A 12,727-nucleotide genomic window follows, 5' to 3' on the forward strand; every position below is an offset into this window, starting at 1 on the left:
CATTTATGCCACTGAGCTATCTCCCCAGCCAGAAATATGAATTCTTAATACGCCATTCCACTTCTCTTTAAATATGCTTCATTTTTCTAACAACACAGGAACTCAACAGAACCATAAAATGGAATCGGACAATTGACTAAATACTGAGAATATCCATAATCTTTTATTTCCATATTTTATAACATTAACTAGCTATTCACTGTAGGAATTTTTGCTACATAAGCATCCACATGAATGTGAAAGACAGATTTCCAGGAAAGCCGGTTGGTCAGGCTACCATTGCCATGTGAGAGGCTTTGCTGACTGGAGCCTGTCTTCAGCAGGGAAAAGTTGAAGGAACGCCTCCCAAACTGGGAGTGTGGCTACAGAGCAGTGGCTGCCCTAGGCACAGGCCAGCCAGCGGTGTACGTCAGGTGTGTGGGGCCCAAGCGAACTTCCCTATCAGAGTTACATTACTCAGCCACTGGAGCTTCTGACAAATGTCACTGTACACAGAATTGCCATGGACACCTCTGCCCTAAACCTAACCATGTGACAAATGTATACACCTGTAATGCAGAAACTAGTGGATATACTGAAATTTAACTATATATGCTTTCAAATTCCTACTTTAGTCTTTACCTCTGCCCCCAACTTTCATAATAATGAATTGTATAGACTAGGAATCTTTGACGTGAAAAGTCTTTCAAGATTAGGTTTCTTAGAACAGGCAAGAAAACTGACCCCAAGCCAAGAGGAGTCTGCCCTGCAGTGACACACTCAAGACTGGAGCTGGGCTGCACCTGTGCTCCAACTCCAGGCTCTTCTCCCAGGCCCGTTAGCATCAAGGCTCAGACACACTAGCTACTCCAGATTGCTACTGGCTCTGCTGACAAGCTTGAAATGAGGCATAATGAATCTATTCATACTTGAAGCTTTCTAGAAATTCTGTTTGAGGTCTTGCTATGTGACCCAAGCTGGCCTTGAACTCTTGGATTTAAGTGATCCTCCTGCCCAAGTCTCCTAAGTAGCTGGGACAAGAATGAACCACTACACCCAGCTTCTATTTAATTGAAATACTGGTGACTATCCTCAAATATGGGAAAAACATATACTAATATGCCCAGCTTCTATGTAACTGAAATACTGGTAGGCTATCCTCAGATTGGTCATATGGTTCCCAGGCCCACACATACTTAGAAATGGCCAGAGAAAGATGCAAATGCTGCTGACAGTAAAGGGAGAAACACACACTGAAGGAGGGTAAGAATTCAGAGTACCTCTCAACCTGTTGGGTTTCAAGACAAGGAAAGGAAATTCTAAGAGATAAACAAGCCAGGTATCCTGGAACACCCAGGAAGCTGAGGCAAAGAGATTCTGCAAGTTCAAGACCAAACTTGAACTGCCCAGTGAGTTCGAGTTCAAGAGAGGAACAGAGGCACAGACACAGAACGAGAATGAATATGTAATATTCCCTGCAGAATTTCAATGTGCTTGTATATATTTATTCAAGGCAGATATAATGGAATCCTCAATTTTCCCCACTTGGTCATTACCCTGAATAGGAGGTATCACTCAAAATATAAGACAAACAAACCAGAGAAGAGGGATGTACAGCAAATTCATGACTGAAGATTCTAAAATGCTGATTTTATTTCAATGAGCCTACCACAAATTGATATTGATTTAATAATGTAACTGAATTATGAACTACTTTCAAAATTATTTACTGTGTTAAATGTCTGCTGTGTTACAATTATTTCCTTGTTTCTATTTCTGACCTTAGAGAAAAATACTATTGCTAAAGGACAGATATAAATGTAAGATTTACTTCAAACACAAATTTATAATGCTTGCAGTCACGTATGCCCATGCACACCCACACACAATCAGAACTGTGAGCAAAACCATCTCAGCTCTCTGAAAAGCACACACACTCAAAACGGAAACCATATCTAATCTTTCCTGTCATTTCAAAGCAGGCAAAACAAAGAAATCCTTTATAAAATTATTTCCAAAAATAATTCCCCCCTTCAAAGTACAAACTATCTGTTTATGTTTGTTGAGATAAGGTCGTACTACATCTTCTTAATTTAGAAGCACACGCTGATTACCATATAGATTCTGAAGATCTAAAATCTTCAACATAATTTGTGTCTTTTACTCTGACTCGGATCAGATGGAGAGGTTTTACTGACAAGAATGGAGAGAACACACTGACTCTCACTGGTGGGTACAAGGCTCTGCCTTGACAAGGTTGTTCACAATTAGCACCCAACATCACACAACTAAGGGGCGATGAAGCGTAATGAATCCCTCTCAACAGCAAAGAAAGCCAAGCCAGGAATCTTACCTCAAACTGTGGGTAGGGAGGCGTCATTGCTGAAGGGGGCCCTGAGGTGGGAGGTGGCATCCCTGAAGTGGGTGGGAACAGACCCAAGGCATTCAGATTTAAACCAGGAATTAAATGTGCTTGAAGCTGCAATGGTAAGAAGGTCCTTTAATTTGACATTAGAAGAATCAAGGAAAAGTGAGCATTTCTAAGTGACAGCATTCAGATCAGATCACGACCTTGTGTAATGAATAAAAAACTGTATCGTGATTCAAATTTTAGAACAAAGCAGATGTTCCAAGGGACTCTACTTGAATAGTTTTCATCAGCAGAGGGGCCTCAAGGGCAGAGGGCACCTCTACTACCCTAGTTCAATGTGGGGACAGAAACTGTACTGCACCATGGGTGGGTGAACAGGATTTGCTCTTTGAAAAACATACCAAGAATATAGAAGCTGCACTGAAGAGATCTTGGTCCTCTGACAGAACTAGGCACTCAGGTCTTACAGGCCTGAAACAAAGTCACCTCCACTAGAACCAGCACTGTAGCTCTTTTCACAAAGGTGATATTTTCACATTTCCTTTCTCTCAAGTTTTACAGTTTCCAACAGTAAGTACTACTAAAGAATTTCACTAAATCATTTACTTTAAAAATTTAAGGTGGACTTTTTTTTTTGGAGACTAGGTCTCATTATGTAATTGAGACTGGGCTTCAACTCACTATGTAACCCTGGCTGGTCTCTAACTCATGGCAATCCTCCTGCCTTAGCTTTCTTAGTGCTGGGATTACAAGTGTGCACAACCACACTGGGCAAGATGGACTTTTGAAGCGTCCACTTTCAGCACCATTCTATCCACTGAAAAATGTCAGTAACTTGCTCTAACGGCCATAGATGTACAATAGAGATTATTTTGTCATTTGAAACTCTTTCCTCTTTTTTTTTTTTTTTTTTTTTTCTTACAATGGAGTCCACTATATACCCCGGGCTGGCCTGGAACTTGTGGTGATCCTCCTGCCTTAGCCTACCAAGTGCTAAGATTACTGGGCTATCTTTGAAATTGTCCCTATCTCTAAGGTTTATATAAGTAACCAGGTAAGTTTTAAACCTAATGGTTTTTAGGGCTGGCCAGATAGCTCAGTGTAATGATTAAAGCACCTGCTGAGGCAGACGCAGGGGCCAGATTCAACCCCTGGCTGAAAAGAGGAGAACCACAATGAGTCCCATCTGTGTTCTGAGACCCTGTACAGGGTCATAAATACATACAAATATAAATAAAGCCCTAATGATTTTATTTTTATTTATTTTGTGGTTCTAGGGGATCAAGCCCAAGGTCTTGCACACTGTAGGCAGATGATGATGTACAATCCCAACCCCTAAACTTGTATTTATTTATTTATTTATTTTTTTGCGGAACCAGGGATTGAACTCAGTCCCTTGTGCTTGCCAGGCAAGCACTTATTCTATTGAGCCATCTCCCTGGTCCCAAACTTGTATTTTTAATAGTAACTTTTATATGCATTATAGCTATTGCAGTTCTAGTAAGCGGGCAAGGCAAGTCACAGCTCCATTCACAAAGGAGGAAAAAGGCCCAGAGAAACTAAATAATTGTCCAAAAGAACAAAGCTACAGCTTACAAATCCTGGGCTACGATTCAAATCCAGTTCACATACTTCCCAGATTAACATAAAGGAGATACGAACCTTTGTAGACAGATTCTAGGATTTCCCCAGACAAGAGAAGCCACAGCCTACAAGCTAATGTCAAAGACTGTCTTTCCTTCTATCCCAGGGACTTAGTATGGTACTAAAAATCCATTAAAACCACTTCTTATGTCACCACTAAAGAAATTAACATTAACATGATAAAAACCATCTTTAACTACTTATCAAAATAAGGACACTTCCTTCATTTAAAACTGACATTCATGGAAGCAATATCATTTTCATAAGATTCCCTGATCTTCTTCATTATCTCTTCCTCAGCTTTGGCACACGTTTCAACACTGCCTTTAACAGTAATGGTGCGCTCTGGATTATACAGCGTCAGCTCCTGCAATCTGCAGATTGAATAAAAGAAGGGAAAAAATGGAAATCATAGAAGGAAGAGCGTCAATAAGGCAGACACAAATGGCAATTAAAACCAAATTCTGTTAGTGGGCATGTAGAAGTGAGCAGTCAAACATGATGGGTAATGAGAAATACCCAAAAGGCATAAATCCAAAAACTGTAAAAGCTGCAAGAAAAAAGGAAATATCTCCCCTCACACTCTCTCAAAAATTAGTGTACACTTAGTTTAATTAAATTAATGTCTTAAACACAGCTTACTTCTTTTTTTTTGGGGGGGGGGGGTAGGAGCAGAACCGGGGATTGAACTCAGGCCCTTGCGCTTGCCAGGCAAGTGCTTATTCCACTGAGCCATCTCCCCGGCCCCTAACACAGCTTACTTCTTGGTCACTTAAAATTGAATCATTTTCACAATTTAATAAAGAATTAAAATGGACTGATTAGAAGGATGTACCACTTTGGTATAAACTCATGCACTTGCATTTTCTGGGACACTAAGGAAGGAAAACACATAGAATTATTCCCTAAAAAACCATCCACAATTCATGTGCCTCAAGTTAGTATATTTTTAAAATTTAGATTATGGTAGGCTAAGGGAAACAACAGAAATCAGTCCACCTCAGCTACACTTTTCTTCTTCACGGTACTAGATTGAACCCAAGGCTTTGCAATGAACTACATATATCTGCAGACTTTTCGTTATTTTGAGACATGCTCCCCTTCTGTTGCTAAATTACCCAAGCTGGGTTTGAATTTTCAGTCCTCCTGCCTCAGCCTTTTAGCATGCTAGGACTATGGGCACACACCCACACCCAGCTCCAATGAAGCTACATTTTAAAAATAGTCCATCAGTGACCATTTAGAGTACAAAAAAAAAGACAAACTCCCATAAGCAGGGGAAGAAGGGTTAAAAGGAAGGGAGGGTAATGGGGAAAAAGAGGCAGCAAGATATACTATCTACAACTACACATACCCTGTAATGAATGTGATCATTATGTATATCTAAAATGTGCCAATAGGGCTGGTGAGATGGCTCAGTGGTCTAAAGCACCTACTTAGAACAAGCTTAGCAAAGCACAGGGACCACGGTTCAATCCCCCAGCACATGCCAGCCAGCCCGCCCCCCTGGTGGGCTGAGCTGCCCCCCACACACACACACAAATAAATAAAATTTTTGAAAAATTGTGCCAATAATTAAAACACACACACACACACACACACACACACACACACACACACACACAAGGTCAGGGATGTAGCTCAGTGGTACAAGTGCCTGCCCGGCAAGCACAAGGTCCTAAGTTTGATTTCCAGTACCCCCAACCCCGCAGCTGGAAAGACTGGAAAGAGGAAAGCAAAACACAGTAAATGGCAAAGCCTAAAAATAATGTGTGAAAGTCGGTTAATTCAAAAGCAAGGCAGCACTTACGGAGATATTGTGATTTTAGTGTCTGTGTCCTGCTCAATTTTTTTCAGGTTTCTTCCTTCTTTACCAATAAGACGGCCAACGAAGTTATTATGGGCTAAAATCTTCAGTGGGATTTCTTCCGTGCTATAGACAGAAAAATGATCATAAAAGTTAACTTCCTCTTGGAAGATAAAAAGATAATATTCATTCATTAAACATTTATTTCCTATCTACCGTACAGGAAATGTTATGCAAGGTACATGTTTATAATTGGCCAACATTCTAAAAATGCATAAATAGAGGGGATGAAAAAGCATTAGAAAGTATCTCGATAGGAGTTAATTTTTAGACTGTCAACACTGATGTTACATCTGTGTGTGTATTTAGTTCATGCAAATTGAATATACATTCTTGCTCAGGAAAAAAAAAAGGAGTTAATTTTTAAAATGGTTTTTCTTTTACTCACTTCAGGGAATATCTACCTTCAATGATAGATCCTCTTAGTCAATCTAGATTCCTAAAATGAAAATCAACAGCAGACATGCTTTGGGGGATAGTATACAAGCAGGAAGTGGAGGCCTGCACTTTGCTTTCTGTACCTCTTGGAATTTCTAAACCATACACAGAGCACTGTTTAAAAAAATGTTACTGGGTCGGGGCTGGGGAGATGGCTCAGAAGAATAAGTGCTTGCCTGGCAAGTGCAAGGGTCTGAGTTCAATCCCCGGTTCCACAAAAAGGAAAAAAAAATGTTACTGGGTCTTTCGTCTCTAGCCAGAGTAGGAGTGGGTGGGCCTGCGTGACCTTCTGGGAATGAGCTATGTGGCATTGTTGCTGGACCCCCACCTCCTCTTATGGCTGCTTGCCAACTTGGATTTACCCAGGTGGTCACAATGACAGGTAAAGAAATTAACGAAGACTATCCCATAGAAATTCATGCATACTTGTCAACATTTGAGAATTCCATAGGAGCTGTGGATAAGATGCTGAAGACCATGATGTCTGTTTCAAATATGAGTTGCTGCAAAAATTGGACCCTTAGTTTCTGTATACATGTTAAGCTCAATGCTTTGGGTTTATTTAGCAACTCAAGGAGTCAATCTGAAGAAGCATCCAGTAAAGCAGGAATTGGAAAGAATTAAGAGTATGCATGAACCAAGTCAAGGAAATAACAGACAAGGAAAAGGCTGGCAAGCGGGATAGAGGTGCAGCCTCAAGATGTGTGAAAAATGTCCTCTGGGAGCCAAAACCTAAACATGCAGTGAAAGTCGATAAAGGAAAAAGTAAAAATTAACTTTTAGTTTTGATATACACATATGCAAAAATTACCTCATTTTATTGTATTCACAACATAGGTAATTATATGGCAATGAGAAGTTTAAATTTATTTTCCTGTGAATTCATATTTAAATTTACACTTTAAATTTGTAGTGCTAAGAATTCCCTCTCCCAAAAGACCTGTCTTTATTGATTTTCCTATAGAGCATCATGAGGTTTTTAACACTGTGATATATTTTATATTTATAGTTTACCATCTCTTTTGGCAAGATATTCACTTCTTTAGAAGCTTTTTTTTTTTTGCTAGCTCAGAATGCCCTTAAGGCAGGTCAGGTAAAGCATGAGGATCTGGGGATCAAACCACATCATCATGATCCCCAGATCCTCATCTGAGTTTTTTGACATAGGGCTTCACCTATCGCCTAGTTTGGGCTTCCCTTAAACTCTCTGTAGCCCAGGCTAACCTTGAACTTACGGGAACCCCAGCCTCCTGAGTGCTGAGATTACAAGATTAGGGATGACAGGCTGTGCCACCACACCTGGCCTTTATAGGTCAATCTTGGCAAGTACCATTTTGTAATCAACTGTGAAATTTAAGTTAAATGTTTTTGTAAACATTGATATATTTTAAATGAGTAATAACCTTATAAAGTATGCTTCTATAGACTGAAAATTTAAATACATGTGTTTCTACTGTGTGACGTTAAGAATGAAATGGCATAAATATCTTTTTTCTGTGTTGTTCATTGTATTTTTTTTTTACATTTATTTATTTATTGTGTGTGTGTGTGTGTGTGTGGCCAGCTCAGCCCACCAGGGGGCGGGGCTGGCTGGCATGTGGTGCTGGGGGAGTGAACCGTGGTCCTTGTGCTCTGCCAAGCTTGTTCCAAGTAGGTGCTTTAGACCACTGAGCCATCTCGCCAGCCCTGTTCATTGTATTTTCATAGTTGTAGAAATGATTCTTTTTGGGGGGTATTGAAAGTATGAAATCAAAACTTTTTTTTTGGGGGGGGTACTGGCTCAGGCTGCCCTTAAGGGCGGGTCTACTAAGGCAGGTGGACACAGGGATCAAACCACGGTATCGTGCGCCTGACTGTGTTTGCATGAGCAGGTGCTTAAACAACCGAACCGGCAGGCCCTCCAAAAATCAAAACTTTAGTACTTCAATTTTTGGTATACTGACTCAGTGCTATATGTAAAATAAAATGTATGGCTAGATGTTGGTCTGATGGCTCTACCATCTCAATACTCAATAAATTAAAATGAAAATAAACTAAAACAAAAATAAAAATGTTAGTGGGGTTACTGGATATTGAGATTTTCCTTGAATTTTCTCTGTACTAAAAAAAGATTACATTCATATAACACTCATCTATAACACCATTACTAGGACATATTTAAAGGTTTCTACAAGTTAAGGGTCAGTGTTGAGGTTTCCAGGCTAAACCCTAGAGGTTTATTCTGGATTCCAATAGTAGTGCAGTGCTATTCTGGACATTAAAGTGCTACAGAACCCAACCTCCACTCAAATATTCCTGTGCAAGAGATATTAAGAGCTCCACCTCCTAACCCTTCACTGAATCTCCAGTTTACGTTAGTGCAGAATCAATGACTTCCTCCCTGCACAGCCTCTGCTTCTGAGGGGTGGGACTAGGCAGAGGACAAGGACAGAGCTGCAGTGGCCTCTCAGTGAAGGATGAATCGATCTGCCCCGAGTAAATCCTATGACATCTTGGGCCTAGGTTGGTTTCCTATGTCTAGCAGCTGCCTTTTTCCACAGCTGGACTCTTTTCCCCGTTAAACACTTGATCTATATCCAAAACATGGATTAAAATGAAACACTTAAGAGTCCTATGCTTCAAAACAAAATCTATAGTGCCATCCACTCGTAGGATTCCATTTCCCTCTGCTTGTTGGGAGATCCCAAGAAGTGTACCATAGAAATACAAAAACAAGACAGCATATAAACATCTTTCATAGGTTGGTCCTCTTTACTTACAATTTTATATCTTGAGCTTCCTTATGCATGATCTCCAGAATAGACTTACAAGCCGCAGAGGTGCCTTCAGGAGTAGAGAGGATAGTGATTGACTTCTCTGCAGCCCCTGCATTCTCTTTACGATGAACATCGATTCTGACCGTAGTGGGCACAGAGAGGGGAGCAAGAACTGTTAGTGTGTATTCACAAGAGCCCCAAATTACAACTGCAAAGTCACTGAACTACTAAGGAAGCATGCATGACTCATTTCAGCAGAAACTCTTGACACTGTCAGCCCTGAAAGATGAATTTTAATTCCAGGAACACTCCTTCTTCCCTCAACCCAACCAAGCAGAGACATCTTTTCATTCTGCCCAAGCTTTGTGCTTAAAGCTTCCTTTCAGATGCCACAGAACAAATCTCTCATACAACAGAGCCTGGGATTCAGACAAAAGGCTTTCCCCTAAGCTAAAACAAACAGGAGCTGAGTGTGGGCCAAGATTGAATCCCCTGTTCTGCAAGGCACAGCCACCGGTCACTGTATGAGCAGATTTTATTCATCTGCCTTGCTTTTGGGTTCTCCCAATAGGATGCTACCTCAGCTTATAAATGGCTGCATTTGTGTTTGTGTGGGGAAGATGTCCAGGGCTATTAGTCATCCGATGCAGTCTGAAAACACAAGCATACTGCTGGACACTTATTTGTGAACCAAACTGTACAGAAATGCATGAACCAAGGTGTCACTGTGTACATTTTGCCTTTTGACAGAGGAGGGTCAGCAACAGTGAGGAATGTGGATCCCAAAGAGATGGTAATTCTGCTCCAAAGAAAAGCAAATGGTCAATAAATTCAAATGGTGTTCAAACCTCACTAGTAGGGGCCAGGGAGATGGCTCAGTAGAATAAGTGCTTGCCTGGCAAGCACAAGAGCCTGAGTTCAATCCCTGATTCCACCAAAAAAAACCCCACCTCACTAGTAATTAGACACATAACAGTTAAGATGCCATTTTCTTCCAGACCTGTAAATATTCTGAGAGTAAAGGAGGTGCTGGTGAGATGAAGAGTAATGGTGCACACCCACTCTTGGTGGGTGCTCCCAAGTACTGGCCAGACCTGCCAAAGGTAAAACGCACATGACCTTCTGCCCCAATTCTCATGTATGTGCTGTCCCCTCGAGGGAGCACTGACCCAAGAACTCTACCTCTCACAGCACCTCCTAGACAGAGCCTCCTCTGTGGGCTAACAGAGGTGCTTTTACTCCTTTGGCACTACTGACAGTTTAGTTCAGATTAATTTTTTTTGTGTGAATGGCACATCCTATACATTACAGGATTATTTAGCAACATCTCTGGCTACTAGATGTCAGTACCCTTCATCCAGTTCTAACAAGCAATTATGCCTGCTGATACTGCCAGGTCTGCATTGGGGGGAATCGCCCCAGTAGAGAACCATTGACACAACATTTACTCAAGCACTACACACACACACACACACACACACACACACACACACACATATATATATATTTTTTTAAATTTTACAGAAGGGTCTACAGGGTGTTCAGGGTCTCACTACTAGATCCAACTCACAGTGATCCACCTGTTTACAGCCTCCCAAGAGCTGGGATTACAAGCGCACCACCATACCCAGTCTCAATTGCCTTTTCAGCATGCCCCAGGGGTGGGATCGAACCTCCTGCACCTGCTTGCAGGTGCTTTAATCCGCTGGGCTATTTGGCCAGCCTTCAAGCACTATTTTTAACAGGCAAAAAATAATTAGAAGTATGTTAAAATGCTTGTAAGGAAGAGATGGTTAGTGCTGGGAAGATAGCTCAGTGGCAAGTATAAGATTGAGTTCAATTCCTAATAAACACCCCCCACCCCCACCCACAAAAGGGAAGAGATAGTTAAATAACAATGTTTCTACATTGTACAGAGTAAAATATGTAACTAAAAATAGGGTAATGAAGAAATAAAACCTACCTAGAACTAAAAAACAAAACAAAAAACCCTACTGTCTTAGATAAGCCTCAGTCTCCACAACCATCTTCCCAACCCACTTCAATTCAATAGCGCTTACCTCCTGGTAACATATTAATGTGTCTCTCCTTTCGTGTATTTCTACCTTGTCACTGTTACAGACTACTAAACTCTGATCCGATGAGAAGAGAATGTTGCTTTGAAAATTCGGGTGTCCCCCGAGACTATTCTACAAACTAAGGTTCTGATAATGATTAGTTTCAAAGCCAAGAGTTCATTAGATCCACTGGCAGAGCTCTGCAAATGAATCATCAAATATAACTTCCCTTCTTCCCTACCCACACTTCCTGCCTTAAGTAAAACAAACAGTTCAATTTAAGTCAGAGCTCTTTCATCTGACAAGGAAATGAACGGCTCAAAAAGGAACAACTCTAATCTGCCATAGGACAAAGTAGGGAAACCATGTAATGTAGTTCTACAGGTAATAATGGCTGGATTGAGGGAAACAAGAAGCTCTTACATTTTAAGATTAAAGCCAGGCAAACTGATTTAGATTACAGTTAAACTACCTTCCCCACCTGCTGTATTATGACGTTAGGGCCATTAATTTTGTACACAAGTACCCAGCAACCAATGTCTCTTGCTTCAAAGCAGGGGAAATCAGGCTAAGATGACATGAAGGAGTGGGGGTAGGCACCAATTACCATTAAATACAGATCTTCTGAGTTCTGCATGAAATATCCATCAGCCAGCTCAATGGCACCTATGATGAATGTGGACATTGGCTGGTGGACAAACACATAAGCACCGTAGTTCTGTTTTCAGAGAAAGACTGTGCTTCCTCAGATGACAGAGAACAAAACTTTCTCTTCACTAAATTTTTTAAATATTGATTTATTTGTTTGGCATTGGGTCTGGCCACACAGCTCAGACTCATAGTGAGCCTCCAGTCTCAGCCTCCTCAGCTGTGGGATTGCAGGCATGTGCCACCACACCCAGTTTTGGTGGCCAGCATGGTGGCATGAAATGTGGTACCAGAGCTTGAACCCAGGTCCTTGAGCTTGCCAGGCAGGCACTTGGACCACTGAGCTGTCTCACCAACTCCTCTTCACTAAATTAAAAAAACAAAATAACCAAACATCTCTGTAGCTTGCAAAATGTCATCTGTACAAGGATCTTTAGGAAATACGCACAGCAGGCCCAGAGACCTGCATACCACATGTTACAGGACTAGGGGTAGAGAGAGTTCAACACCACGATTCTTTGGATCAAAATGTTTATATACCACACAACTACTGAACTTCCAAATTGAAAGCATCTTAGAGATATGCAACGGGCTTCAAACAGTTCACATACAGCCACTGCACTCAATTGGCAAATTCAAGAGCCTTCTCCCCATTAGGCCATGACCTCAGCACGAGATATGGTGGTAAATAAAACAGTTCCTACTCCAGAAAAGTTGGTTCCATCATTTGAACAAGAATCTTCCAATTCCTTAATACCTGCCATTCAAAACTATCAAACAATCAGGAGTATAGTGTGGGAACACACCTATAATCTCAGCACTTGGGGGGCTGAGGTAGGAACATCAAATGTGGGCTCCATCAGGAGTTCAAAGTCAACCTGAATCACATAGTGAGACCCTGTCTCAAACACAAACACAACTAATTTTAAAAATTAATCAAACAATACTCTGAAGGAAAAAAAAAAAA

General features: G+C 41.0%; 1 protein-coding gene and 1 pseudogene across 1 annotated transcript in view; one reads left to right on the forward strand and one right to left on the reverse strand.

Moving 5' to 3' along the window:
- Igf2bp3 (insulin like growth factor 2 mRNA binding protein 3) overlaps positions 1–12,727 on the reverse strand; it is a gene marked incomplete at its 3' end in the record, with an annotated part of 173,543 nt that overhangs the window by 18,413 nt on the left and 142,403 nt on the right. The window contains exons 8-11 of the mRNA XM_023709852.1: positions 9,059–9,193; positions 5,805–5,927; positions 4,233–4,368; positions 2,333–2,458 (exon numbers count right to left, since the gene is read on the reverse strand). Of these exons, the coding sequence (XP_023565620.1) occupies positions 2,333–2,458; positions 4,233–4,368; positions 5,805–5,927; positions 9,059–9,193 (520 nt within the window). The remainder of the gene's footprint in view (positions 1–2,332; positions 2,459–4,232; positions 4,369–5,804; positions 5,928–9,058; positions 9,194–12,727) is intronic.
- On the forward strand, positions 6,533–7,253 carry LOC101566892 (annotated as a pseudogene).

This window comes from Octodon degus, unplaced genomic scaffold (genome assembly GCF_000260255.1).
Source record: "Octodon degus isolate 3935 unplaced genomic scaffold, OctDeg1.0 scaffold00015, whole genome shotgun sequence".
Classification (NCBI taxonomy): Eukaryota; Metazoa; Chordata; class Mammalia; order Rodentia; family Octodontidae; genus Octodon; species Octodon degus.